At 40.0% G+C, this 27,637-nt stretch overlaps 1 protein-coding gene across 1 annotated transcript; it reads right to left on the bottom strand.

Annotated features, from left to right (window-relative positions):
* Nucleotides 1-11,104: 11,104 nt before the first annotated feature.
* On the bottom strand, nt 11,105-26,847 carry TMCO5A (transmembrane and coiled-coil domains 5A; the record flags this gene model as incomplete). The annotated part of the gene is made up of 12 exons (XM_079913912.1): nt 26,731-26,847; nt 26,118-26,162; nt 25,012-25,161; nt 24,466-24,589; nt 23,795-23,845; nt 22,997-23,068; nt 19,834-19,890; nt 19,321-19,380; nt 18,828-18,892; nt 17,839-17,896; nt 15,995-16,035; nt 11,105-11,303 (listed from the first exon to the last, which is right to left on the bottom strand). Exons 2-12 carry the CDS (start codon nt 26,150-26,152, stop codon nt 11,105-11,107), a joined length of 912 nt encoding a protein of 303 aa, XP_079770038.1. The 5' UTR covers nt 26,153-26,162; nt 26,731-26,847.
* Between the last annotated feature and the right edge of the window lie 790 nt (nt 26,848-27,637).

The raw sequence follows: 27,637 nt of genomic DNA, 5'->3' as shown, positions 1-27,637 counted from the left end.
TAGGCATCATCATCTTTTAAGGATTTTCTCTTCTATGTGGCCCTCAGGAATCAAGGTCAGTTAGGACTTAGAGGGGCATGTGATGGCACAGATGAGTGAAGTACACCAGGTATGATACAATTGGGGTAATGGGGGCTATGGTGAACAAATGGCCATGTACTGTTGACTCAGCTGTTATTTCTCAGCTTTGAGAAGTCATTGTCCCATGAGAATTCTGTCCAGTGGTGACAAAACTTTTCCCTTTTTAAAGTCCAAAATCTAGAATTTTAGATGGTATCTCTAGAATTTACAATAAATTCAAATTAAAAAACAACAACAACACTGTTTGAGCCAAATGAAATGCAACTCTGAATTTGATTGAGCCTGTGAGCCATCATTTTGCTATGTCTGATCTGTGGTAAATGGGAACATCCTTCCAGACTCATTCCAGATTCATTCTTACTTGTACTCCAAGTCATTGGACCCTGGAACCTATGACTGCTGAACTCTGGCTTTTGTCAACACACTTGTCTCATATGGCATGTTCTCAGGATCCAGCTCCTTGCTATTTCCAGGGTAAATCAGGCCATCTAATGACCTCCCTCACTCTAATGGGCATTTTTGCTAGGGTGTTTCCTTTCTTCTCTGTTAAGATGTATATTTTATGAATGAAATTATAGGGACAATATTCTTGCAGCTCTTGTCTAAAGTTGAGGATTTTAAACATGTAAAAGGGTCAAAAGTCCATGGTAGGCCAGAGGGGGATATTTAGGCATAATGGTAAGTGGTACTTTGTGTTATCTCCCAAATCAGAGGTATTAGGAAGCTGCCAGTGTCTAGGGCCAGGTCTGAACACAGTTTGGACTTGCATCATTGTGCTCATGATTGTCATTGTTATCAATATCAGCATCAGGTACGGGCTGACTTACAGAGTACCATTAACCAACTTTGTCAGTTCTCCCTTTCTAAAGTTGAGGGTGCTTTTGGTGTTGACAGGCACTATGTTTTTAAAAGTTGTTTGTTTATATATCTGGTAATTGGTTCCATCTGGCATCATCTGCTTTGCCTAAGCACTATTTAGCATGCTTAATGAGATCCCCCTGAGCTTTGAAAACATTTAAGTGAAAGAGTTAGATTCCACAAATAGAAGAGGCGGCTGGTGAGACTTGGTTATTACGCCAGGTGGAGGGCATATTTTTGGGTTTAGAAGCCAAAACCAGACTTTCTGTTCTTCTCTGCCCATTGGCCTGGAAGGCACCCACATTGAACCCACCTTGTTTTATTCAGTGACACCAGTGGAATGTCTGCTGTTCCTACCTTCTTAGACTGCCAGCAGCACTTAACAAGAACCCAATGACGAACCTTATAGATGGCTAGCTGACCAGCTCTCCCCAGGCTACCCCAGCTCCCCCTCAGGAATAATAAGATTCTGTGCCAGGATTGTACGCATCCAACAGCCCAGCATGAGTCATTCTTTTGCCCCAGGGTCGGTAAAGATTGAATCAGTGAGTTGGAAAAAAACCCCACAAAAAACCCCAGTGATTTGGTTCCTTTCATTCCCCCTGGGAAGTAGGGTGGGAATGAGGATGAGGAGAAACTCATTTATTTTACATGCTTATTTGCAGAATTAATGTAGATTGATCACCCTTCCATGAGTGATGTTTTGAGCACAGTATACAGCTTTATCATTAATGAGAGGGAAGTGGAACACTTTTAGTTCCTTTTTGGGTAATTCTTTGAGGCTAGCACCACCGTGTGGACAAAGTGGATACAGACTTTCTTTGCCTTGCATAACTGGCCGGTGCTGTGCCTCTGGCAACGTGATTTTGGTATCTTCTCGCCTGTTTCATCTTTTCTGAGTCATCGCAGAGCAACACAGTGATAGAAATATTTTTTGCAGCAGTGTCATACAGTGCTGGGCTCTCAAGGATCTTGTGCTTCTACAAAATGACTGAACCGCATGCAGGGAGATGACAGTGGCAGATTCACAGAGCAGCTTTGTATCAGGCAGAGTGTAAATTAGACACCTAGTTCAGGATTAGCCACTGGGCTCTAAAGTGGATATTACCAATTTGGACTCAGTGATAAATGTCAGGACCTGTCTGAGGGAACTTTCTGACCTCTGTTACCCAAGAGGTGTAGGCTGAATCAGAGGAAAGGAAGAGACATAAGATCTGGTGGTAGGGTGCAAAAGAATTTTACCAAACCACATGGTTTGCCTCCTGTGGGGTGGGAATGTGAAGTGGAGCTTCTCTCCTGACTCTTTTGGTAGAATGAAGAGGAGAGATGAATATAGAGCAGTTCTACCGACTGTGGCTTTAAATCCCACGGAGGGGAACGGCTAGCAAAGAGAGGAGAAAGATTGGTACCTCCATAGTGGCCTTTCCTGTGTGGCTGGCACCAAGATCCCTGGAGAGGGGCAAGCCTACTTCTCCTTGAGAGGTTGGTTCTTCATTTCCAAACTGACTGGTGTGTGTGTGTTGGGATGGGGCTCTAATAGGTGGAGGTAGGGAAGACTGTTGCTTATAAAGAACTAGCACTATTTAACTCCTAACAGGCCACCTTTCCAGTCTTACTCTTTCTGTAGTCTCCTAACCCCAAAAGAGAAAAAGTTTTACTAGCACTTAAAACAGAATGCTGTGATTGTGGAAATTTGGGGGAGTCAAGAACAAGTCAAGATGTGCTAATATTTCTCTCTTCGATGAGCTACTAAAGTGATAGGGAAATGTATAGAACAGTCCTTGCCACCCACAAATCACTATTGCCTTTAAACATCTCCTTTACTCCTTCCCATAACTGGCCTGGCTCCTACAGCTGTAGACATTAACATATATGGGATTTCAGATTGAAACAGCTTCTTGTGGCTGAGTATGGGCTGATGCCAATCTGGAGGGGGTTTCAAGGGACATGTTATGGAACTTTCCTCTGTAGAAGGCCACTTATCAAACTTAAATGTGACAGGAAGCTGGGTGGGCCATCTTCACATTTTTATCATCTCAATTGATACAGAAAAAGCATTTGACAAAATTCAGCATCCTTTCATGATAAAGTAAAAACACTCAACAAACTGGGAATAAGAGAAAACCATAATTAAAATTAAAAGCATATATGAAAAACTTACAGTGAACATCATATTCAGTGGTAAAAGACTGAAAGCTTCTCCTCTAAAATCAGGAACAAAGCAAGGATGCCAGCATTCATCACCTCCATTCAATATAGTTCTGGAAATCTTAGCCAGAGCAATTAGGCAAGGATGAGAAATAAAAGGCATCCAACTGGGAAAGGAAGAAGTAAAATTATCTCTGTTCACAGGTTATATGATCTTATCCATAGAAACCCATAAAGATGCCATACAAAAAAAACCCTGTAAAACTAATTTAAAAATTCAGCAAAATAGCAGGATACAAAATCAACACACAAAAATCAGTTGCATTTCTAAACACTAACAAGGAATTCTATAAATTTTGGAAGCTAAAGGATGATAAAGGCATATTATTTTCTTAGTGAATAATTGGTTCCTTGAACAGGAGAGGCTCCTACCAAGATATGTTCTTTCTGCAGAGAATATAGTAAAATTTGGGTTAACTTTGGGAATGCTAATATGACTTAGTGAGAAATTGAGTTTTAAATAAATGCAATCTCAAAAACAATTTGATTTGAGAGAGGATAACATGGTAGCTGGGTAGAGGCCACGTTTCAATTAATAGATAAATATGAGCAAGGCAAAACTTTAGTATACAGACATCTGAATGAACACAGATTTTGAATTAAAGGGATTCAAGGTAATATGGGTCACTAGTCTGTCTGCCTTGAAATCATTTTCATAGCTCTCTGTGATGTCTCTAAAGGTGAGAAATTCAACCTACTTAATTATTTTCTTAAAAACAGAATGGAAAGGAATTTTAAAATTCCTAAAAAAAATTTTCCTTATCATGGTACAGTACTACATTTCCTATAATTATCCACAGAACTTAAAAAATTTTACAATGTATTGCTAGAACTCCAACAGAAACTTATGTTGGGGTGCTTTCACTTGGGGTGAAAGAAGACAGCAAAAGTTATATAATTTTGGTTAATTTGCATTGAAATATTTTTATAAGAGCATTGAACCCAGTAATAAAAACCAGGGTAAATCATTCTAATTTTAGAAGGAAAATTAACACTGTTCTCCCCTACAACCTCAAAATTAAAATCTGGTAGAATGACTACCATTGTACTCTTTACTACTATGAGTTCAACTTTTTTTTTTAAGATTCCACATATATATGAGTTTCTTTTACTTAGCATGATGTCCTCCGTGTTCATCCATGTTGTCTCAAATGGCAGGATTTCCTTTTTTTAGGCTGAATAAAATTCCATTGTGTATATATATATACACACATGTATGTGTGTGTGTGTGTGTGTGCGCGTATACATATACATACATACACAACATTTTCTTGATCCATTCATCTGTCAATGAACATTTAGGTTTTTTCCATGTCTTGGCTACTGTGAATAATGGTGCAATGAACATGGGAGTTCAGATATGTATTTCAAATAGTGATTTTTATTTCCTTTGGATATATACTCAGAAGTGGGATTCCTGAATCATATGGTAGTTCTAGCTTAATTTTTTGAATAATCTCCCTACTGTTTTCCATAATAGCTGTCTCAGTTTATATTCCCATCAACAGTGTATAAGTTATTGGTTTTTTCCACATCTTCATCAATACTTGTTATCTTTTGATTTTTTGATAATAGCTATCCTAACAGGTATGAAGTAATAACATCGTGGTTTTGATTTGCATTTCCCTGGTCATTAGTGATGTAGAGCATCTTTTCATATACCTGTCAGCCATTTATATGTCTTCTGTGGAGAAATTTCTATTCAGATTCTTTGCCCATTTTTAAATTGCGTTATTTGGATTTTTGCTATTGAATTGTAAGTGTTCCTTATATATTTTAGATATTAACCCCTTATCATATATATGATTTGCAAAAAATTTTTCCATTCTGTAGGTTGCTTTTTCATTTTGTTGATTGTTTCCTTGGCTGTGCAGAAACTTTTAAGTTTGATGTAGTCCCACTTGCTTATTTTTGCTTTTATTGTCTGTGCTTTTGGTGTCTTAAGACCAAAAATGAAAGAAAAAAGAAGGAAAAAAAGAACAAATTAGGGCTTTCCTGGTGGCGCAGTGGTTGGGAATCTGCCTGCCAAGGAAGGGGACACGGGTTCGAGCCCTAGTCTGGAAGGATCCCATGTGCTGTGGAGCAAGTAAGCCCGTGGGCCACAACTACTGAGCCCGTGCTCTAGAGCCTGCGAGCCACAGCTACTGAGCCCACGTGCCACAACTACTGAAGCCTGCACACCTAGAGCCAGTGCTTCGCCACGAGAAGCCACGGCAATGAGAAGCCTGCGCATTGCAATGAAGAGTGGCCCCGCTCGCTGCAACTAAAGAAAGCCCACACACAGCAAAGATCCAATGCAGCCAAAAATAAATAAATAAATATATTAAAAAAAAGAACAAATTAAGCACAAAGTTTGTAGAAGGAAGGAAATAACGAAAATCAGAGAAGAAATAAGTAAGAGAGTAGAAAGATAATAGAAAAGATCAACAAAACTAAGAGTTGTTTTTTCAAAAGATGAACAAAATTGACAAACCTTTAGCTAGACCAAGAAGAGAGAAGATGCAATAAATCATAAATGAAAAAGAGGACATTACAACTGATACCACTGACACAAAAGATCATGAGAGACTACTATGAATAATTAGATGCCAACAAATAAAATAACCTAGAAGAAATGGATAAATTTCTAGAAACATACAACCTATCAAGGCTACATTAAGAAGAAATAGAAACTCTGAACAGACCAATAAAAAGTAAGGGGATTGAATCAGTAATCAAAACTCTCCCAACAAAGAACAGTTCAGGATTTGATGGCTTCACTGGTGAATTTTACCAGGCATTTGAAGAATAATTAATACAAATCCATCTTGAACTCTTCCGAAAAATGGAAAAGGAGGGTACATTTCCAACTCATTTTACAAGGCCAATATTACCCTGATACCAAAGCCAGAAGAGGAATCTACAAGAAAGGAAAATTACAGGCCAGTATTCCTGATGAACATAGATACAAAAATCCTTGACAAAAATATAGCAAATCAAATTCAACAGTACATTAAAAAGATCATACACCTTGATCAAGTGTGATTTATTCCTGGGATGCAAGGATGGTTCAACATATGCAAATCAATAAATGTGATGTCCTTACTACATTAACAAAATGAGGACAAAAACCATATGATCATCTTAACTGATGCAGAAAATGCATTTAACAAAATCCAACATCCTTTCATGATAACTCTTAAAAAATTAGGAATGGAAGAATTGTACCTCAGCATAATAAAGGCCAATATGACAAGCCCACAGCTAACATTATACTCAATGATGAAGAGCTAGAAGCTTCTCCTCTAAGATCAAGAACAAGACAAGTGTGCCCACTCTCACCACTTCTATTCAACATAGCCCTGGGAGTCCTAGCCAGAGCAACTAGGCAAGAAAAATAAATAAAAGGCATCCAGATTGGAAAGGTAGAAGTAAAAAAATTATCTCTTTGCAGATGACGTGGTCTTTTATAGATAGAAAACCCTAAAGACTTCACCAAAAAGCTATAAAAACTAATAAACACATTCAGTAAAATTGCAAGATACAAAATCAACATGCAAAAATCAGTTGTGTTTCCATGTACTAACAATAAATTATCTGAAAAAGAAATTAAGAAAATGATTCCATTTACAATAGCATCAAAAAGAATAAAATACTTAAGAATAAAATTAACCAAGGAGGTAAAAGACCTGTACACTGAAAACTATTAAACAGTGATGAAAGAAATTGAAGAAGACAAATAAATGGAAATACATCTCATGTTTGTAGATTGGAAGAATTACTACCCAACGCAATCTATAGATTCAATGCAATCTCTATCAAAATTCCAATGGCAAGTTTCACAGAAACAGAAAAAATATTCCTAAATTCATATGGAATCACATAAGACACCAAATAGCTCAAACAATCTTGAGTAAGAACAACAAATCTGGAGGCATCACACTTCCTGGGTTCAAACTGTATTATTAAGCTGTAGTAATCAAAACAGTACGATATTGATATAAAAACAGACACACGGATCAGTGGAACAGAATACAGAGCCCAGAATTAAATCCACATATATATGGTCAAGTAATTTTAATTTTTTTATTTTGTGGTACGCGGGCCTCTCACTGTTGTGGCCTCTCCCGTTGTGGAGCACAGGCTACAGACGTGCTGGCTCAGCGGCCATGGCTCACGGGCCCAGCCGCTCCGCGGCATCCTCCTGGACTGGGGCACGAACCCACGTCCTCTGCATCGGCAGGCGGACTCTCAACCACTGCGCCACCAGGGAAGCCCTGGTCAAGTAATTTTTGACAAAGATGCCAAGAATGCACAGTGGGGAAAGGATAGTCTCTTTAATAAATGGTGTTGGGAAAACTGGGTATCCATAGGCAAAAGAGTGAAATTGGACCCTTATCTTACACAATACACAAAAGCAACTCAAAATGGATCAACTCAAAAGATTTAAATGTAAGACTTGAAATCATAAAACTCTTAGAAGAAAACATAGGGGAAAATCTCCTTGACATCAATCTCTTTGGAGAGAACCAATAGGAAAGAAGAGGTACAGAAGATTCTTCTACACTCTGTTGTAGATGTCACCAGGAGCCACCCTACTCTTTGATACTAGCTAAGATTGCCTTTTCTGCCATCCTCCATATTCCATGTACTGTTCTTTTGTTCTTTTTCTAAGGATTCCTGCAAATCTTTTCTCCTAGTTATTTCTCTATTCTATAACTTAATGGCTGTTTCTTTATATCTGATTCAGCATTGACTCAAACTTGAGAGATAACAGCTTCTTTTCTCCCAGAATTCACTTGCAGGAGTCAATAAAAGGCAACTTTTAGAGGCAAATATATACAATTATATCTGGTAGATTTTTACTGGCCAGTTAAGTAAGTGTGTAAGAGCATATATTGCAGCACCACTTATTAGAAAATAATCTAAAATTGAATATCAGCTTTCCTTGTCCTCTGAAAGTCCCTTGTCCATTTCTACCAACTTGGATTTCAGTGTCTCATCATTTTGTTTAGCTTTCTCTCCTGCTGCTTCTCCTCTCAGATATGATAAAAATTCCATGTATTTCATTATTATGAAGATCATTTCAGTTTTAGCACTTATCACTCCCCCACAGTGCACACTTTGCATAACTCAAGATTTATTAATGTACTCTGCTAGAAAAAGGTTCATGCATGCCAAGTGTCACCCTTCCTTCTCTCCTCTTCCCCTGTTAGGGGCAGGGAGAGAAATATAGAGGTTTATTTCCCCAGAGCTAAGAATTATGCCTTTACATTAGAAGACAGGAGGGTGCAGTTGATTTTGGTTTTAAATAACAATTGCAGCAATATCTTCATTATATTATTGCCTGACTGTAAAGAGCTGGGAAATGGTAGTTTCCCAGAAGGGACACTGAAAAATACTCAAGAGATCAAGTTCTTATTCTGGTTCTGTCACTAACTAGTTATGTGATTTGGGGGAAAGGGCCTCACTGAGTCTGAATGAGTAATTTCTAAATTCCTTGCCAATTCTATGAATCTATGATTTGTCTGAGAGTCTTCCTAATTCTATAAATTTAGCCATGGCTGGGATTTCCCCCTTCACAGGTGGGTAAATATCCCACCACTCTGGACTATGCCTCAGCCTCTCCCTGGACAGCTGTCTGGTCAATTGTCTGCTATTAATATTAGAAACATTAGAGGTTATAGAGGCCAAGGTTTTGAGCCAGACACAGGCGCAGATTCTGGTTCTTTCAACTCAGAACTTTGGTTGTTTTATTTGCTCTCAGAACTGGCTTATTTGTAAACTGGGTAGAGTATCTACCTTGGAAGGTTGTATTTAATACAATAATGCACATGAACTACGTACAGTGCCTGGCACGTGATACAAGTGCTTAATAAATGGAATTCATGATCATGAACATTACGTCTGTTATAAAGGGGCTGGGAGAGTGTCATGGCAAACTGTTTCTGGGTCTGCTGAGACATCTTAGTGTGTGTGGTAGAATGTTTCTCTTCTCAAGGGACAGAAGTTCAGAAAAGTTCCCAGGCACTGGGAAGTGCCTGGAAGGGAAGGTGTGCGCCTTGGACCCTCCCTTGTAGGGTATCATTGAGCCCTTGTGTTTTGAGGGTTGAGTCTTCAGACCAACCCCTTGACCTCCAGAGTGTGGGTTTCCTGAGAGTAGTCTGACTTCCCAGACTGCAGGGCTTCTTGCGGAGGCAAGGGTGGTGGTGGCAGAAACTGGAGTCAATCTTAATCCTGTAGGAACTTGACCTTGGAACATACATCTGGGTATGTGAAAGGAAGGAGAGGTGCAGCTTCAGCTGTGGCGCTAGGGTCCTGAGCATGGACACCCTTAACAGTGAAGAATGAGACGTAGCAGCCTCAGCAAAATACACCATGTCAACGAGATCTTGGATTTTTTATATATATATATATATATATATATAGATAGATAGATAGATATGTATATATATATGGCAATACATCCTGGTTTGCTGAAACAGTCCTGTCTAGTTTCTCTTGTCTTGACATAATTAATTGTGTCCTTTCCTATTATCAGATATGTCTCAATTTGGATAATTAATTATTTAATCAACCTGTGTAGGACCAGTTTTCAACAGTGACATCATGTGGCCCCAAGAAGAAATGACAGTGAACCAAAGAGTTAAAGTTAATTCCCTGCTAGTGTGGAAGCCAGAATGACCCCTTTGTGCTCTTCTGTTAAGGGTCCTGATCATTTAGGAGGGTGGGAAAGTTCAAGAGGTAGTTTGAGTATATCCTGTTAATAAGGCACATGGATGGTACAGCAATTAATTGGAAAAATAGGAGGTTTGACCATATTTAGGTTACGCCAAGTTTGTGAAGCAGTTTATATGTCATGTGCTATTTACTTTAGAATCCTTGCTTACTTTAGCCCTAGAGACCTGGTTCTTTATATTGAGCTCTTTGCAGTAGTTGATCTCGATTTATGATCTTGAGAAGCTATAGTTTTTACTGGTAAGAAGATATATGAAGTGAGCTACAGCTTTGAGTTTTAATTGCCCAAGTCAGATAGTTATATGTATGGCTAAAACTAGTGATTAAGTGAATGTCAGCTTTTGCCAGTCCAGTATCTCTTTCCCCTTCTCTGGGAATTGAGTGCCCCCTTTCCTTTGGGAAACACATTCCATATAGTTTACATGGGGCTGACTCCCTTATCTCTTTCTTGCCCCCTTACCTCCCCTTCCCCTTACAAGAGTTTGGACATATGGTTCATGGATTCATGCTTGACTAATCAGAGTATTCCCATCCCTTTGGCCACATTGATTGTGGGATGGGGTAGACAGTTGACCACAACTAAGTCAGTTTATCTGAAATTTCCTGCTGGAGCTATTAGAAAAGACTCATTCTGCTAAGGATGCTAATCTGGTAGTATGAGTCTTAGGCTGTTGGCAGCATCTTCCCACTAAAAGGAAAATGCCCATCCAATGAGATGAGAAGAGAGAGATGAAACTCCAGTGACATTACACTGAGGCTTCTGGATCCAGCCATGCCTGAAGCCCCAGATTTTTAGTTCCATGAGGCAATACTTTTTTGTGTGCTATAAATTTATAAATTAGCTTAAACTAAGGCAACTTACAACGAAATAGTTCTAATGTAAGTAATGAGCAGTCTTCTGCTTTGCAGGGATCCTGTGTCTTAGATTTTTAAGATTCACTAGAAGAATTGATCAGCTCTAATTTTGCTCAGCATTTATGATATTATTCCAAAAATAGTCTACTTTGTTTACTATTGGTACTATTTAGCTTATCCATATAGCCACAGAAATCCATTGACAGAGCTCTTTACCGGGCAAGGTTAATCTTGGAAAGACTGTGTGAGGAGGAATGGTAATCAAGTAGGAAAACCTCAAGGAAATAACTGAAGAAAACCGCTTTCCTTCACAAGTTCCACCATCTCTTAGTCTACGGATTCAGATACCACTTGCCTTCTTTTGCTCCAGGATGTTTCTTGGGGATCAGTGGGGTAACATGTCCTCTGTCTCAAGCATGAGAGATGGAAAGAGAAAGCATCTTAGCTTCCACAAGATGTTCCTGCTCAGTATCTTGGGCAGTATATTGACAAAGAGATCTGGATTTATAAAACTTATGTGGAACAACAAGTAGCCCAGCAGTCTGATGAAAAACAGGGTGGTGAAAAAGAAATAGAGAAAAATCCTGGAAAAAGAAAGCCAAGAAACTGTTAACTAGAGGTTAGAAAACCTGGAACAAAATAGTCATAATCTAAATGCATGTCTGACTCCTTGATATTCAAATGTCTCTACTCTTAACAACCCCTTACAAAGGTAGCCTCTTCCCATATGCTGGCCTGCCAGCTACTCTCTCTTCCATCACCATGTTTAATTTTCTTTCAGCATTTATCACTATGTGAAATTATCTTGTTTTGTTTTTTATTTTTATTTTGGAAAATTGTTTTCAAAAGTAGTTGCACCAATTTATTTATTTATTTTTATTTATTTATTTTTGCGGTACGTGGGCCTCTCACTGTTGTGGCCTCTCCCGTTGCGGAGCACAGGCTCTGGACACGCAGGCTTAGCGGCCATGGCTCACGGGCCCAGCCACTCCGCGGCATGTGGAATCTTCCCAGACCAGGGCACGAACCCGTGTCCCCTGCATCGGCAGGCGGACTCTCAACCACTGCGCCACCAGGGAAGCCCCAGTTGCACCAATTTATACTCCACCAGCAGGGTTTATGTTTCTGTGGATCCACATCCTCTCCAACATTTGATGTTATCAGATTTTGAAACTTTTGTCAATCAGATGGGTATAAAGTAATATCTCATTATGGTCTTGGCTTGCATTTCCTTGATGAACGATGGTGCTGAACATCTATCTGTTCATAGGTTTATTCGTCTTATGTGTTTCCTCTTGCCCATTTATTTACTATGTTGTTTGGGCTTTTCTTATTAATTTGTAGGAATTCTTTATATGTTCTTGATATTAATCCTTTTCCATTGTGTATATTTTGAATATCTGCCCTCTACTTTATAACTTTCACTTGCTCTGAGGTGTTAAAGAACAAAATTTATTTACTTTTTAATGTGCATTTTATTTATTTATTTTTGGCTGCACTGGGTCTTTGTTGCTGCACCCAGGCTTTCGCTAGTTGCAGCGAGTGTGGGCTACTCTGCGTTGAGGTGCATGGGCTTCTCGTTGTGGTGGCTTCTCTCATTGAGATGCACAGGCTCTAGGCTCACGGGCTTCAGTAGTTGTGCCTCACAGGCTCTAGAGCGTAGGCTCAGTAGTTGTGGTGCACAGGCTTAGTTGCTCTGCGGCATGTGGGATCTTCCTGGACCAGGGATCGAACCTGTGTCCCCTGCATTGGCAGGCAGATTCTTAACCACTGTGCCACCAGGGAAGTCCCTAAAGTTATTTTTAATAAAGTCTAATTTATCAACATTTCCTTTAGTTAGAATCACTGCTTTTTGTATCTTGTTTGAAAAATCATTCCCTACCCCAAGGCCTAAAAGATACTACTTTGTATTAAGAGTTTATGGTAGTTTAAAAATATGTCCACAAATTCTTTGGTATTCCTTCCTTAGAGAGATTCTTCTCCACTGGAGTGTGGAATAGACTTAATGAATTGCTTCTAAAGAATAACGTATCATGGAAATGACAGTGTGTGATTTCCTATACTATGTACTAAAAGCACTGTGGCTTCCTCCTTACTCCCAGGAGAAAGCCAGCTGTCAGGTTATAAGGACACACACAAGTAGCCTGGTGGAGAGGTCCATCTGATGAAGAACTGAGACCTCCTGCCAGCAACCAGCTGTGTGAGTAAGCTCCTTTGGACATAGATCCTTTAGCCTCAGCCCAGCCTTCTAATGACTGTAACTTCAGCCAACATCTTAACAGCAACCTCGTAACAGACCATGAGCTAGAACCACCCAGCTAAGTAGCTCACAGATTTATGACGCACAGAAAGTGTGAGTTGATAAATGTTTGTTGTTTGTAGCCACTAAATTTTGGGGTAATTTGTTATGTGGCAATAGATAACTAATACTGAGTTTTATAGGTTTTTTTTTTAATTGGTATTTAAGTCTTTAACACATCTGGGCTTGCTTTTTTGTTATACTGTATAGTAGTAATTCAATCTTATTTCTTTCTCATCTGGATAACCGTTTTTTCCCCACCATATTTACTGAACAGTCAATCCTTTCTTTCCCCCTGACATATAATCACTGTCATATATCAGGGTTCTATATGTGCACTGTTTCTGAGCACATGTTCTTTTCCATTGGTTGATTTTCCTATTCCTCTGATGATACTACACTATCATAATTACTGTAGCTTCCCAGTGAGTCTTGATATCTCAAAGGGCATGTTTCTCATTCCTTGCTCTTCTTTAAAATTGCCCAGGTTATTTTTGACCCATTTACTCTCCCATATACAATATTTTAGTATCATTTTCTTCAATTCCATGAAAAATCGTCTGGGGAGTTTGATTGGAATTGAACTGATTCTATGAATTATTTGGAGACCATTGATATGTTTATGACATTAAGGCTTCCTATCCATGATCATGGTATTTCTCTTCTTTCATTTATATTACCTTTAATATTTCCTAATAAATTTCTATAAATTTCCTTATGGTAGTCTTGATTTCTTATTTAACTGATAAATTATTTTGCCCTTGTGGTTTTAATATGATTTCCACGAGCAAACCTACACTGTTTCCTTTGCTATGTTACCCTTATCTGGTTGTGCTGGGCTGCATTCTGCCTCAGGACAAATTCATGGCCCAACTCCACTCACCAGTCAAAAACAGCCCCTTGGGCTTCCCTGGTGGTGCAGTGGTTGGGAGTCTGCCAGCTGATGCAGGGGACACAGGTTTGTGCCCCGGTCCGGGAAGATCCCACATGCCGTGGAGCAGCTGGGCCCGTGAGCCATGGCCGCTGGGCCTGTGCGTCCGGAGCCTGTGCTCCGCAGTGGGAGAGGCCACAACAGTGAGAGGCCCACGTACCGCCAAAAAAAGAAAATCAGCCCCTTCCCCTCCAGTTTTCTTAAGTTTTCCTGTAGAGTTAATCTTGGTGACAAGAGCCAGGATCCATTCTAATACAGGATCTTGCTCAAAATTAGAATCAAAAGCCTTTTAAAAGCCTCTTTCCACCACTCTTCTTGAAGCTGGATACAGTATTCATGAGAAGGGTCTGGGATGACGTGCCCAGGGACAATATTAGGAATAACCTAGCTTTCTAATTTCTTATCAGCGCACGGTATACCAGTGCTCCAAGGATGCTGGATCAGAGCAAGAGGAAAGACATTTGTAGTTTGATGTGATGAGCTAGACTTGCTGGGCTTACTAACTCTCTTTATGGCAGATAGCTCTTATCCCAGGAACATGGGCAATTCCATGCTGGGCGCTGGTGTTGAATTATAGGTGAAGGTGGCCTAGGAGTTCTAGGGAAGATTCTGCTAGTTGTTCTGGGAACATGTATTGAAGGATATTGAAATATATAATTCTTCACTTATCTGGTATGAAGGAGTATCCCTCTTAAGCAAATTTTCCAGACAGTTGGAGCTGACCTTTAAGCACCAGTAATTTTATGTTAACCATTTTGATTGGACTTTTTCTAAATCACATTTCATACCACTTTAAATATATGTTTCTCTATGCCTTCTTAAACATACTATATTGAACATAATTTGACCTTTTCTTAAAAATATAGGGGCTTCAATACCAATTTTACTTTGCTATCACGATGATTCCCTAAGGACTAATATCCACTCATTTGTTTGAATCTTGAGTTCTTATTTGGTTTAACAAGATTTTTGAGCAATTATTATGTGCTGAATACTGTTAGGTGCTGTCTCCTTTTCCCAAATCATTTTCTCTCTCTTTTATCTGCTGTGAGGCAGTGGTATACTTGCATTTAGAAATTCTCTCCCTATTTTTATTTTTCACATTAGGGGGTAATGTGCTGACATCGTGATAAAGTTTGAGGGAGGCACATCTCACACAATAGTGTGAAAACCCAATCTTCATGCTTACGAACCACAGAAGGATCTCCCCATTTCTTTTTTTAAGTTTTTTAAAAAATTTATTTTATTGTGATGAGAACACTTAACATGAGATTTACCTTCCTAACAAATTTTTAAGTGTGCAACACATTATCATTGACTACAGGTGCAGTGTTATACAGCAGATCTCTAGAACTTAATCATCTTGTTTAACCAAAGATTAATGCCGATGGATTAGTAACTTCCCGTGCCCCTCCCCCCACCCCCTGGCAGCCATCATTCCACACTTTGATTCATGAACTTGACTGTTTTAGATACCTCATATAAGTGGAATCATGCAGTATTTGTCTTTCTGTGACTAGCTTATTTCACTTAGCATAATGTCCTCAAGGTGCCTCAGTGTTATCATATATTGCAGAAGTTCTTTCTTTCTTGTTTATAACCCTCCTTGTTTATTCTTTTCATTTTTTTAAAATTTCTTTTGTTTTTCTATTTTTAATTTTTAATTTTTTTATTGGAGTCCCCATTTCTAATCAACTGATGTTACTGGGAAACCAGACACATCAAACTAGTTGAAAGTGTTGAAGGGAAAAGGGGGTAAGTATGACACTTGTCACATCTCTTCTAGGTGATAGGATTCCTGTTTCTGATTACTGCTAGGCCACTGGCTTCTAATACTGGAAAGCTGAGATTAGTCATCGCCTTTGGACAAGGAAGTCATAACAGTGAACTGAGAAATGTAGTCATTGATAAAACAAATTTGTTGACTGTGTGTGTGCGTGTGTGTGTGTATACAATGTTCTCCTTGTCTAGACTTTGCTATCTGCTAGTATGGCTAAGTAGAACTCCCAGTTTTCTGGGAAGTTTACTCAAAGGGATTTACTTACGTTTTACAGAATCCTGTTTTCTTCTTTTGGAGAGAGTTATCCTGGGAGAAAAAGAAAGGGCAGTGATAAATAAACAATTTCTGGACGCTGTTATCACTGCCAAGTAGTACTGAGCCATTAATTAAATGTTATTTTAGGTAAAATTTTACAAATTTTTTCATATACATAAGCAGATGAAATTTTCAAAGCCAAATATATGTACATATATATATGTGTGTGTATATATGTATCTGTGTATATATATATGTATGTGTGTGTGTGTGTGTATATATATATATATATAAAACTGCATTACCTTTTTATATATTGATAGGAATAAATGAAGACTTAGAAGGGTAGGGTCATACAGCTTGTAAGTGGCAGGACGAGGCCTGGAACCCAGGTCCTCTCAGTTCACATTTTGGGCTCTCTCAACTATACCCTTACCTTCTACTTAGCCAGTGACCCTTAGAGAAGTTTACAGGCTATAAAAATCACACAAACATATTCCAAGAGATAAAATTTGAAAGCTATAAAAATGTAAAGATGAGAATATATCCTGGATTTCTGTAACATCCCTCTTCCAAAATATTTTCTCAGTTACTTCATTTTCCTTTAAACTTCCTTGTGAGATAAAAAGGAAGAGGAATTATGATCACACTTTAAAACTGTGGAAATGAGGCTTGCAGAATTGGAATTAGAAAGCAGCTTTCTGGGTTACAAATTTGATTCTATAGCTTGAGTGAGGTTAAGTGGCATGCTAGCTGGTCAGCTGCTCAGGCAGCCTCTCTAAAGAGATTGCTCAAACATCACAGGTCGTTGAACCATCACATGGACTCTGATAATCTTGATGAAGACAGTCCTGTTGTTTCTCTGATAGCTGGTCAGAAGGAATACTTTAATAAGTCACCGGGAATAGATGGTGGGACACATCAGGTAGCATGCCAAGCTTGGTTCTAGAGAGGTGGACTTCAGTTAATTTCAGGAGTTTTGCTTGCTGAGTGGAATACATAAGCTTGGGACCAGGATAACCTGTTCAGGACAGTGGGAACTATAGTCACTGTGGAAATGGTCTAACATATTCAAACATCTGGAGCACCTCAAGGGTAATAGTCAAATGTTGATATTTGCTTTTAAGGAAGAGATGACTTCTCTTTTCTGAGATTATAAAGACCCTATATCTCAACAACATAAAATTTCTGCTGAATGTCCACTTTGGCTCTAAAGGAAATATAAATTACAATTAAAGTCCAATAAACTTTATCTACGTACTTGCTTCCACAAGACACCAAGCAGGCTAAGAGGCCTGGTGCTCTACATCCAAGTCTGTTTCCTTCAGACCTTTGCATATGTGCTGGTGACATCATGATGTTAAAGATGAATAGACACTGAAGCTGTAGCATAAAGAAGCAACTGCTTCCTATGTTTTAACTCATAGGCCAACTCTGATTAGATGGTGATAGATGCCCTTGGTGTTCTGTGTAGTAAAAGATTCTGGACCATGCTGGGATCATCAGGAAAGAGTGCTGTGATTACAGGAGATAGAGGAGTGGTGTATGTGTCATGTACTGGCCTTCTCTCCACAGAGTGCACCCTCAGTTAATGTTCCTTCTCGCTTCTATTCTAAACTTTCTTTGGTCTTGGGCTGGTTTCTTTGAGAACACATCATTTGCACAGCTGTAAGAGGGAAGACAGCTGTTCCTTAGCATCCTCTTTATTTGTTTAGGGTTGAAATGCTTTGGAATTATATCTGGTACTGTTCTTGGAAAATCCACATGGGAAGATTGCTAGATGTTTGGTGGCTTACAGTGATTTTGGAAACTCCTTTGAAAGGTGAAGAAGCTGAAGATGGAGTAGGTGCTTACCTTGTTATTTTGGCCATTACACTCTTTGCTTGCTGAGTTCATGCTTATGGCTTTTGACCTAGGGGGAAAAGAACCAAGATAGAGATTGGATAAAGTGCCCTCAAAGATTCATACTATATGATGGTTGTTTAAAAACAGTCTTATATTCTAATTCTATTATAGCCAGTTGCTACATGTAGCTATTTAAATTTAAATTAATTAAAATAAAAAATAAGTTCCTCAGTCATACTACCTGTTCTTCAAGTACTCAGTAAGTGGCCAAGTGGATACTTAATAGATAGTATAGAAATTTCTGTTGAATAGCCTTGTTCTAGAAACTTAGCTTAGCAGTCAAGCCATACCTAGTACTCAGGAAGGATTTTGGGAGACTTGAAGGTATTCTTTAGGGGCGAGGACCTCCAAGTCCTAGTGTCTTGGACACAAGGCCACGGTGTGTACCTGCCTATTTAGAGGCTTTATGCAGTTTGGGTCTCTTTCTCTTCACCACAAGGTTCCAAATATTTATATATAGAGATACTTCTTGACTGAATTAAGATTTAACATCTAAAGAGGGTCAAGAAATGGAAGTGAGGTTTTTGGTTTAGTTTCTCATCATTTAAACTCTTTTGACAAACTCAAGGGGTATTTTTTTGGGGAAGGAAGCTTTTATTTACGTTTAATATGAATTTTCTACTTATCAAGGTGCCTGACCACTAACCCTTTTTAAAGCACATGTTCCTACCCTTAATATAAACCCAAATAATTGGTAACGTGATAAAGCTATGAAGGGAGATGTGTTTCTACAGTCTTTGAAGAAGGATGGGAGAAGGACCTGCGTTTTAAAGTTGGTGTGGTTCAGTGGGAGTCGACCTGATTACTACAGAGGGAAAGATATGTGGTGTTGGGGGCCTCATAATTCCAAACTGGAATTAGAGAGATGTTTGCTCTGACCCAGGCTGAGATGGAGTTACCACTAAAAGCAGGATGTTCCTTTGTTTGCCAAAGCTTACACTTCTCTCTCGAGGAACTGATTCTCTAGTTCTTCTTCTATTTTCTTCAAAGTTTCCCGGTACTTCTTCAAAGAGAAATAAAAGAAAGCGCGGTTACTAATTAAAGCCCTGTGCTTTTCCTAATCATAATAAACAGGCATTATTACATTGTCACATAAATGTTTGGTATTCCCACTGCCACTTTTTCTCCTTCCTAGCCTCCACCCCACCACTACTGATTTCTCACTATATTTCACCATTGGACAGGTCTCTGGGGGTAATTGGGATTATAAACAGGAAAAGTGTTCATTATTAAGTTAAGGGCACAGAGGCTGGGAGACCAGGGAGGTAACAGAATGATATTGGTGGTGGAGTGTCATAGACCCTAAAGTCCCTCTGGAATGACACCTTGAAGAGTTAAAATTGTTCCAGACAGTATGCTCTGAAAAACCTGGTTCCATTTCACCCTATACCTGAACAAACCCTTTGCTGTCCCTTTACTGAGGGGCTGTACCTTTATGCAGAGGGCCTGATCTTCACAGAGCTGGGCCAAAAGTGCATAGTCTTCTATTACCTGGGGAGACTAAAATTTATTAGTCTTAAATTTTCTCAGTGAATTGCTGTAAGAACAATAGTATACTTGTTTCCTCCTGTGTACCAGACCCTAAATATGGCCTTCCAATTGTTCTAAATATGTTTCTTTGTACATATAAACTAATTTTTTTGAGGGTTAACAAGCTATATTTTATAGTCCCTTGGGGATTATTTGGGGACAGTTGGGAGAAGAATAGATACTAATTTGTGGAAGATATAGATCATGAAGTGTATCCTATAAAAAATATTAAATAAAAGGTAACTTAGGAGACTATAGTCATCTTCCTTTCCTTCATACCCTCCTGATCCCATAATGGTTTGGGATCTAGAACCTTATTATAACTCAATCATTTGAGGAATGCATTAGATCGTCTGACCAAGAATGGAGTATCCCTTCCTTTGGGAGGAGTAACATTGAAGTTACTGTGGTTACCTTGGCCAGTTCCTTCTCTTGGTCTGCACAGGAGGCTTCCAGCTGTTGTAACTTAACCTATAGACAAGGAAGGAGGCTGGTAACTCAGCAAGGCAAAAACAGGATTCCATTCTGAAATGCTATAGCAAAGGTTATCTCACAGGTGGTTGAAGTGCATTGGGCACCATTTCAGATATCTTTTTGATGGAGGACAGTCAAACTGTCCTTGCAGCTGCCTGGTGAGCCTGCACTCTTGACCACTGAGTATTCATCAGTGCTTTGTTTGCCCTTAAACTTCAATTCTTAGCTTCCTTCTTCCTTAGCTATTTCTCTTAGAAAAACATCAACCTTGAAAAATTCACTGTCACTTTTGCTTTTATATATTCATGGCTCACTCCTTTCTTTCTCCCTGTATTTCTTCTTTCCTCTCTTCCTTCCTTGAATACTTGATGAAAGCCTCTTCTATATCGGCCACTATACTGGAGTGACAGGGAAAGGGCAGGGGGAGTACTGAGGATACAGTGATGAATGGAATTGATAGGCTTTCTGCCTCACAGAGCTGACATTCTAGTTGGGGGACATAACAGATGAGTCAACATGATAAGTGCTGTGAAGGAAATAAAAGCCGAGTAATGTGCTGAGAGTGAGAGTGAGTGATGGCATAAGAGCTAATATAGGTGGTTGGCGAAGGCCTCTCTGATGATACTTGAGCTGAAATCTGAAAGATAAATATTAGTCAAATGGAGATCTGGAGGAAATATGTCCCATGCAGAGGTTACAACAAGGGCCAAGACTGTGAACTTTGGTATGTATGAAGAAGTTATGTGGCTGAAGCACAGGGGATACTGGTAAGGTGGGGAAAGGTAGCCACTGATGAGGTTACATACGTAGGGCCTTATAGCTTCTAAAAAAATTTGGTTCTTTTATTTATTTATTTATGTATGTATGTATGTATGGCTGCGTTGGGCCTTTGTTGCTGCACGCGGGCTTTCTCTAGTTGTGGTGAGCGGGGGCTACTCTTTGTTGTGGTGTGCGGGCTTCTCATTGCAGTGGCTTTTCTTGCTGTGGAGCACAGGCTCTAGGCACGTGGGCTTCAGTAGCTGTGGCTTGTAGGCTCTAGAGCGCAGGCTCAGTAGTTGTGGCACGTGGGCTTAGTTGCTCCATGGCATGTGGGATCTTCCCGGACCAGAGCTCGATACTGTGTCCCCTGCATTGGCAGGCGATTCTTAACCAGTGCGCCACCAGGGAAGTCCCCAAAGTTTGGTTCTTTATTCTAATTGTAGTAAAAGGCCAGGAGAGAGCTTCAAGTGGTAAAGACACAATCTGACCTGTGTTTTTAAAGAAGAGACTTTTCAATATGTGGAAAGTGAGATTGTTTAGGAGTAAGAGTTGAAGCAGGAAGACTTGTTAGGAGGCTACTTCAGCATCCAGGTGAGGGGTATGGTGGCTTGCAAGAGGGTAGTACTATTATTAGTAGTAGATAGGGAAGAATGGATGCATTTGGGTTATATTCTGTAGGAAGAGCAGATATAACTATTTTCCCTTCCTTCCCTTTCAGCTCTGTTGTTCCCACTTTCATCTAGGGATCATTATTTTACATCTGGATGCTTCTAACAGTTCCTTTCCCCTCCAGTCAGTTACAACCAGGGCCAGAAAGAAAAATGTGCTAAAGGCTGTATTTTCAAGACACTGGCCTGAGTCACAAGGAGTTGAAGCAGGCATCCCATTAAACTACTGAACTAATCACCAGCATGCAAGGGGAACAGAAGCAAAGGAGATGCTGTATATTTCATAGAATTAGAGATATCGCCTAAGAATTCTACAAAAGAGGTGGGCAAAAGGGAGTGATTCAGAGGGTTAATAATACTCTAGAAGTCTTTAGGGCTGGGCTGGTTGCTGCTAGGAAAATAATGGCCATTGTTCTGACAACACCTGGAACTCTGTAGTCTGTCAGCTCAGCTCACCTGACATAGCCAGCATTAAAGTGTCCCCACTAGATTCTGGTGGCCTTACTGTCAGGAAAACTTGTTTTGGGCAGGAGAAGGAAGAAAATCAGTCTCTGACTGCTGCAGTTATATGGTAAGAATAGTCATGGGGCTTCATAATCCTTTCTAGTGTTAACTTCACTTTCTTCCTGATGTACACACAGGATCCAGATTTCTTTCTTTCCAGGTAAATTTCCTGGATGTACATGACTAAGCAAGCTTACTTGGTGGCCTTAAACTTCTTCTTCTTCTTCTTCTTCTTCTTCTTCTTTTTTTTTTTTTTTGTGGCCATCAACACTAATTTGGCCAAGAGAAGATAGGAGAGTGATTCTCTATTCTTTCTTTTTATATTTCTATTTTCAGTGTGTCCATATCTTCATAGGCTTCATATACACAGTATGGGCTTAAGTGTGGGCTTAATAAGCTAAAGAAAAATTAAGGCAAGGATAAAGATGCAATTCTACAGAAAGTATCAAGTTAGAATTTTACCTGTTCTCTAAATAAAAAAAAGTAAGTCTCTAATTCTTCTTGCATCTTTGATCGGATGTGTTGTGGTTGTGTCCAGGTTCTTAGCTCTGGAACACAATTAGAGAAATGCTAAGCACTGTCTGATGCACTTAGCATGCAGAACTCACTAGATACTTGAATGGCCAACTTAATGATTTCTTTTCTAGATTGGATTCCATGACAGGATGTGTAAGTTGCCTAGCATGCAGTAGAGTTACAGATCCTAGCTCTGCCTCTATGAATTCATACATATGCCTTAGCCACTCTCTTAAATAGTCACTTTAAAATTATGTGACTTCAGGTTTTAGCTCTCCAAAAAAAGGAAAGAATACTTTATATACACAATTTCACTCAATTTTCAAACACAGGCTGGGAGGGACTGATTAAATTGCCCTTCATATACCACACTAAGTACTGGGGACAGGATTTAAATTAGGGACTTCAACTGCCTCCAGTGTTATATATGCATTTGTGTTCTGCTCTTCCTCATGGAAGAAAGAACAAAATATATGGCTTCAGAGTAAAATTCCTTACTAAGAGCAGAGGAAATGTCAGTACTCAGTGGCCCAGGCTTATGCCTGACATGGGTAAAACTACAAAGAATTTATCCCAACTTTGACAGTTGTTTCCACTTGAAAGCTTGTTTCCTGTTCATATATTCCAAACCCATTCAAGATTGCTTTTCCATTTACCTTTGACTCTTCTGGGGTTCCCTTTAGATTGCCTTGTTCACACTTAGTTGCCTTTTGAGATTTCCTTGTAAGCTACAGTTTCAAATAAAAAAATACATTGCAAATAAAAAATACATCAAATAAAAAAAAAAGAAAGAAAACAAAGACATTCTCTGGTGTATGTGTGGGCTGGTAATTTGGTCTTGATAAAAGCTGCCAGGAGGTGGTCCTTTGGTGGATACTTGGTGCTCTTGGAAACATCTTTATTCTACCTCTAACTTCTTCTCACTAGTCTTGGCCACCAAAGCTGGAGCCTACTCAAGGCAGGGGTACTTTTCTGAACCCCTCATCCATGCTGGGTTATTCAGGAATGGGTCAGAAAGTAGGGTATCATAGGAAGCCCACTGTATTCTGAGCAGGAGTTGAGGTAGAGGGAATGCCTAGACAAGGAAGAGGGAATCCTTAGGAATTAAGTATTTTTAAGTCTCTGTTGAAAGTAAAATTAACTCTCATTACAGAGCTGCCAGCCAATCACTTTAACAGAGTGTCTACTGGAATCCCTTTTCTTGTAATAGAATGAAGGAACCTGTGGGATCACTGAGTACCCTGAATAACCCACTCCCTCTGTCCATCTGATACTTGCAGGGAAGATCCATGGCATTTATTTAGGTCATGAAGCTCAGCCTCAGGAGAGTAGTATCCACCCCAGCACAGGCCTCTCTGACATGTGGGATCCCCTATGACCACTTTTGCTCCCTTGCCTCTTTGGTGCCTGGGGATGCTGTGGGAACACTGGGGAACACAAGAGCCCCATCCCACCTTTCTTTCAAGTTCTGCTATACTGTGGACCAGAGTCTCATTCTTCCTTTCCTGTTGAGAGAAAGAAGCAGAGTGTAAGTGTGCATCTGCATACCATCTTCTGTCTTTATTTAGTTGATTGTTCTCCATTTTGCTCCAGTGATCATTTCCTGCAGGAACTCTACCTTATTGCATAAGGTCAGGTAAAGAACCTGTGGTTTGATCTCAATACATACACACCAACTTAACAGGGATAGAGATGCCCACACGCAGGGCTTCCCAATACTAAATATTACCAAAGAAACCCTACCCTCCACACATCCCTTTCCATGCATGGACACATCCTGCCATGACTTTTTTTTTTTTTTTTTTTTGCGGTACGCGGGCCTCTCACTGTTGTGGCCTCTCCCGCTGCGGAGCACAGGCTCCGGACGCGCAGGCTCAGTGGCCATGGCTCACAAGCCCAGCCACTCCGCGGCATGTGGGATCTTCCCGGACCAGGGCACGAACCCGTGTCCCCTGCACCGGCAGGCGGACTCTCAACCACTGCGCCACCAGGGAAGCCCTTGCCATGACTTTTGAGTTGACTACTAGTTGTATGTAAAAAGGAGAGACTAGCTTATCTGATAGTTGATGAGAGACAGGATGATGAATAAAACCTATCATACAGCTCTTCCTAGCTTCTTGCTTACCAGTCTGGCTGTTTCTTCTTCTAGCACGTGCAGGGCTCTTTCCCTTTCCATCGTGGTGCGGTTCTCCTTCCCCCACTCCTCACCCTCTGCCAGGTCTCTGGTCTGAGTGATCTCATTTTCCAGCCTAGATGACGCAAGCACACACTCTGAGGATCTGGCAGTTTCAGAACCGATAAAACACAAATATCAGTTTCAAGGGAACCTCAGTGACAATAAACACGAATCTCAAGTTGGAAACCATTCTTTCCTGGATCCTTAGACTCAGAATCACTTTCAAGGCAGGAAAAGTAAGATTCCTCTGATTCCCAAGTCAAACACCCCAATGTTCTTTCAGCTCAGGTAAGTGTCACCCAATTTTTTTAGGAATCTCTTTAAAACTTGCTGTATTTCAGAGTTTGAGCCACAGAGAAATGCCAGAGAATGAAGAAGAAACTTTGCTGTACAAGATTTAGGTCTCTAGAACAAACAGGAAAATTTAGTGTTGTCTCTTCTCTTCTACCCCATCCTCTGGATGGAGAACTTCCCTCATGGTACCCCAACGCTCACCTCTGAATCTCATCTTCCTTCTTGCGGATTTTGAGAAGAAGGTCCTGATTTGCTTCATCAATTCTCTGCATATCCCTTTCAAGGTTCATATTCAAACTGTTAATGTTCCTCTTTGACTGGGCCAGTCTTAAGATTTCCACTTCCTCTGACCTGTAGACTCAGTCCCCAAATTGAACAAGGGCCAGTTATCTTAAGATCAGTAATCTTTGGACTAAATGGGATATCTAGACGGCACGTAATTCATTAACCTGGCTGTTTCTGGAAGCACATCTGTCCTTTTTCATTCTTAGGAAATTATATTTCTTAATCATGCTCTACAGTTTGTTTCAATAATTCTCAACTTGGTCAGCAAGAGAGGTTTTTCTCAGGCTTTCTCAGCCAAAGTGCTCAATATACTAGTGCACCTCCACTCTGGTTCCAGAAGTCTTGCTTCCTTAAATAGTGTCCTGCATTGGTTTCTAAGACAAGTTGTTCACAAAATCTACTCATGCAATACACTTTTATTGAGTACTTTTATCCAGGTAGCTGGCACATTCCTTATGACTGAGCCCAGCTTTATGCAGAGCCACAAGGGATTTCCACCAGCAGGTAGGGCTTCAGTCTTTCCCTTCCTCCTCCCATCTCAAAACTTCTCTTACAGTGCCTGCTACAAAGCTTGAGTGTCTATCTTGAGAGTCACTTCATTGAGCACACAGATATGATCCAGGCATTCACTTTCAAGAATTCAAAACTCCTTTTGAAGTAAATTTGAATAAAATAAGGGTAACACTAGAGTCATCTAGAAAGGGTACCTGGCACATGGAAGCTCTCAATAAACTTTTCTTTTTCTTGTATCATTAATTAGTTTGCTTTTCAAATGATTAACCATAAATAAGTTAGTGAGGCAGACTTTTGAGTAAGGATGAGGGATGATTTTGGAAAAGAAGACTTTATAATAGCTATCACTTCAGGAGGGCATGAAGGGCTTGAGGTGGAGTGCAATGGGGGAGGGATAGATAGTAGATGGAGAGAGAGAGGGAGACTAGAAGATGAAGGAAGACATCTACAGCAGACCTGCTTCATACCTTGGCCCTTGGATGTGGCTTTGCCTAATCATGATTACTTACTCATCATCTAGTTGATCTTCCTTGTGTTCTTCCATTGTAGATTCCCTAAAATATCAGCAGAGATGTATCTAATGAGTTGGGGAAATGGGTCCATTTGTGAAGTAGAGTAACTAGCCAAGAGCCCCCAAATATAGAAACAGAATTAACTGGTTTCTTCCCTCCAACTTCACATTTTGGCCATGACAAAATTCAGCCTTTTGGTTTTCTGCTCACGTTCTGATTATGCCTCAGTAAGGATACAGTGAGGATACAGGGATAATGCTGGAAATTTCAGTATATATCCTGCTAGCAGGTATATTCAGAGATAGTTCACCAACACAAAACCCTTTGGAATTTATACACAGCAATAAGAATCAATAGAGGTTATCAATTGTTCTTAACTCCCTTTCTACTCTAGGGCCACTTGCTTTCCTAAAGGGCCCATGGGCCTGGGTGTAGATGTACAACTTCTCTGAAAAGTAATCTCTCTGCTCTCTAGCCTGGCCTCTGTAAGAATCTCCAGATATTAAGATCTTAGTATTAAACAGGGCTCAGAAAAACCAAGCAGAAGTAAATTTGGCTTGTTCTGCCCCTTTGGTTTCCTCTTTAAATCCATTACTTCCATAAACTCCACCTCTTTTCTGATGTGTATGGTCTTCCTGATTCTGCTCTAGGCAATTAGTTTCTGAAGAGTCTAATCTTTCCCCAGTGGAACTGTCCAGTAGAATCTCAGAACCTTCTGAGGTGTCATGACCCTGCTATTGACATGGGGGGCAGCATGTCACAGTAGGTTGGGTGGCAACGGTTTCTCATCATCTGTGGAGACTTCAGACCCTACATGGTTGTGTGTGTTTCATGGTCACGTCTTCCCTTTGGCACCAGTAGTTTAATGGATCTGATTTCTGGGCAGTATGAAGGGGTAGCCCCTGTCTTTTATTTCTCTGGCAGATTGTGCTCCCTTGCTTCAAAGTGTGACTAATATGGAAAGTCTGATTCCTAATCCCATCGTGTAGCCAACTAACTACTCATTCATTGGACAAACACTGAAACATTGAAGGAGCTCCTATGTATGCCAGGCATTGTTCTAAGCATTAGGGAGACAGAGTAAACAAAACAGCCAAGACACCTGCCCTCATGGGGTTTACATTCTAGGGTGTGTGTGTGTGTGTTGGGGGGAGGGGTAGCACAAGCAGCATGGGCCAGCATACAGCCTGAAAGGCCAGCAGACCCAGGAGCAGCAAGAGAAGCCATGAAGACCCAAAGCTCCTCCTTCAACCCTCCTTAAGGATATGTAGTTTTTCCCTGCACCTGCCAATATCCTGGGAAAGAGGAGAGCTCTGGAGAGGGAGAATCTCCCTAAGACTGAGAAATTACCTGAAAGAGATTTTTAACTGGGAAAAGTCTATGGTGTCTTGAATTGGCCCCACTGAGTCTTTTCTGCCAACTTAAGGAATCAGAGCTAGAGGGGAAGATAAGATCATTTGCAGAATATAAAGAATATGTTTCTGCATACCTGAGTATGTACATTTTGACCAAATTCT

Source organism: Stenella coeruleoalba, assembly GCF_951394435.1.
Source record: "Stenella coeruleoalba genome assembly, chromosome: 2".
In the NCBI taxonomy this organism is placed as follows: Eukaryota; Metazoa; Chordata; class Mammalia; order Artiodactyla; family Delphinidae; genus Stenella; species Stenella coeruleoalba.
The sequence above is the reverse complement of the archived record's forward strand: the minus strand, read 5'-3'. Positions and strand labels throughout refer to the sequence as shown.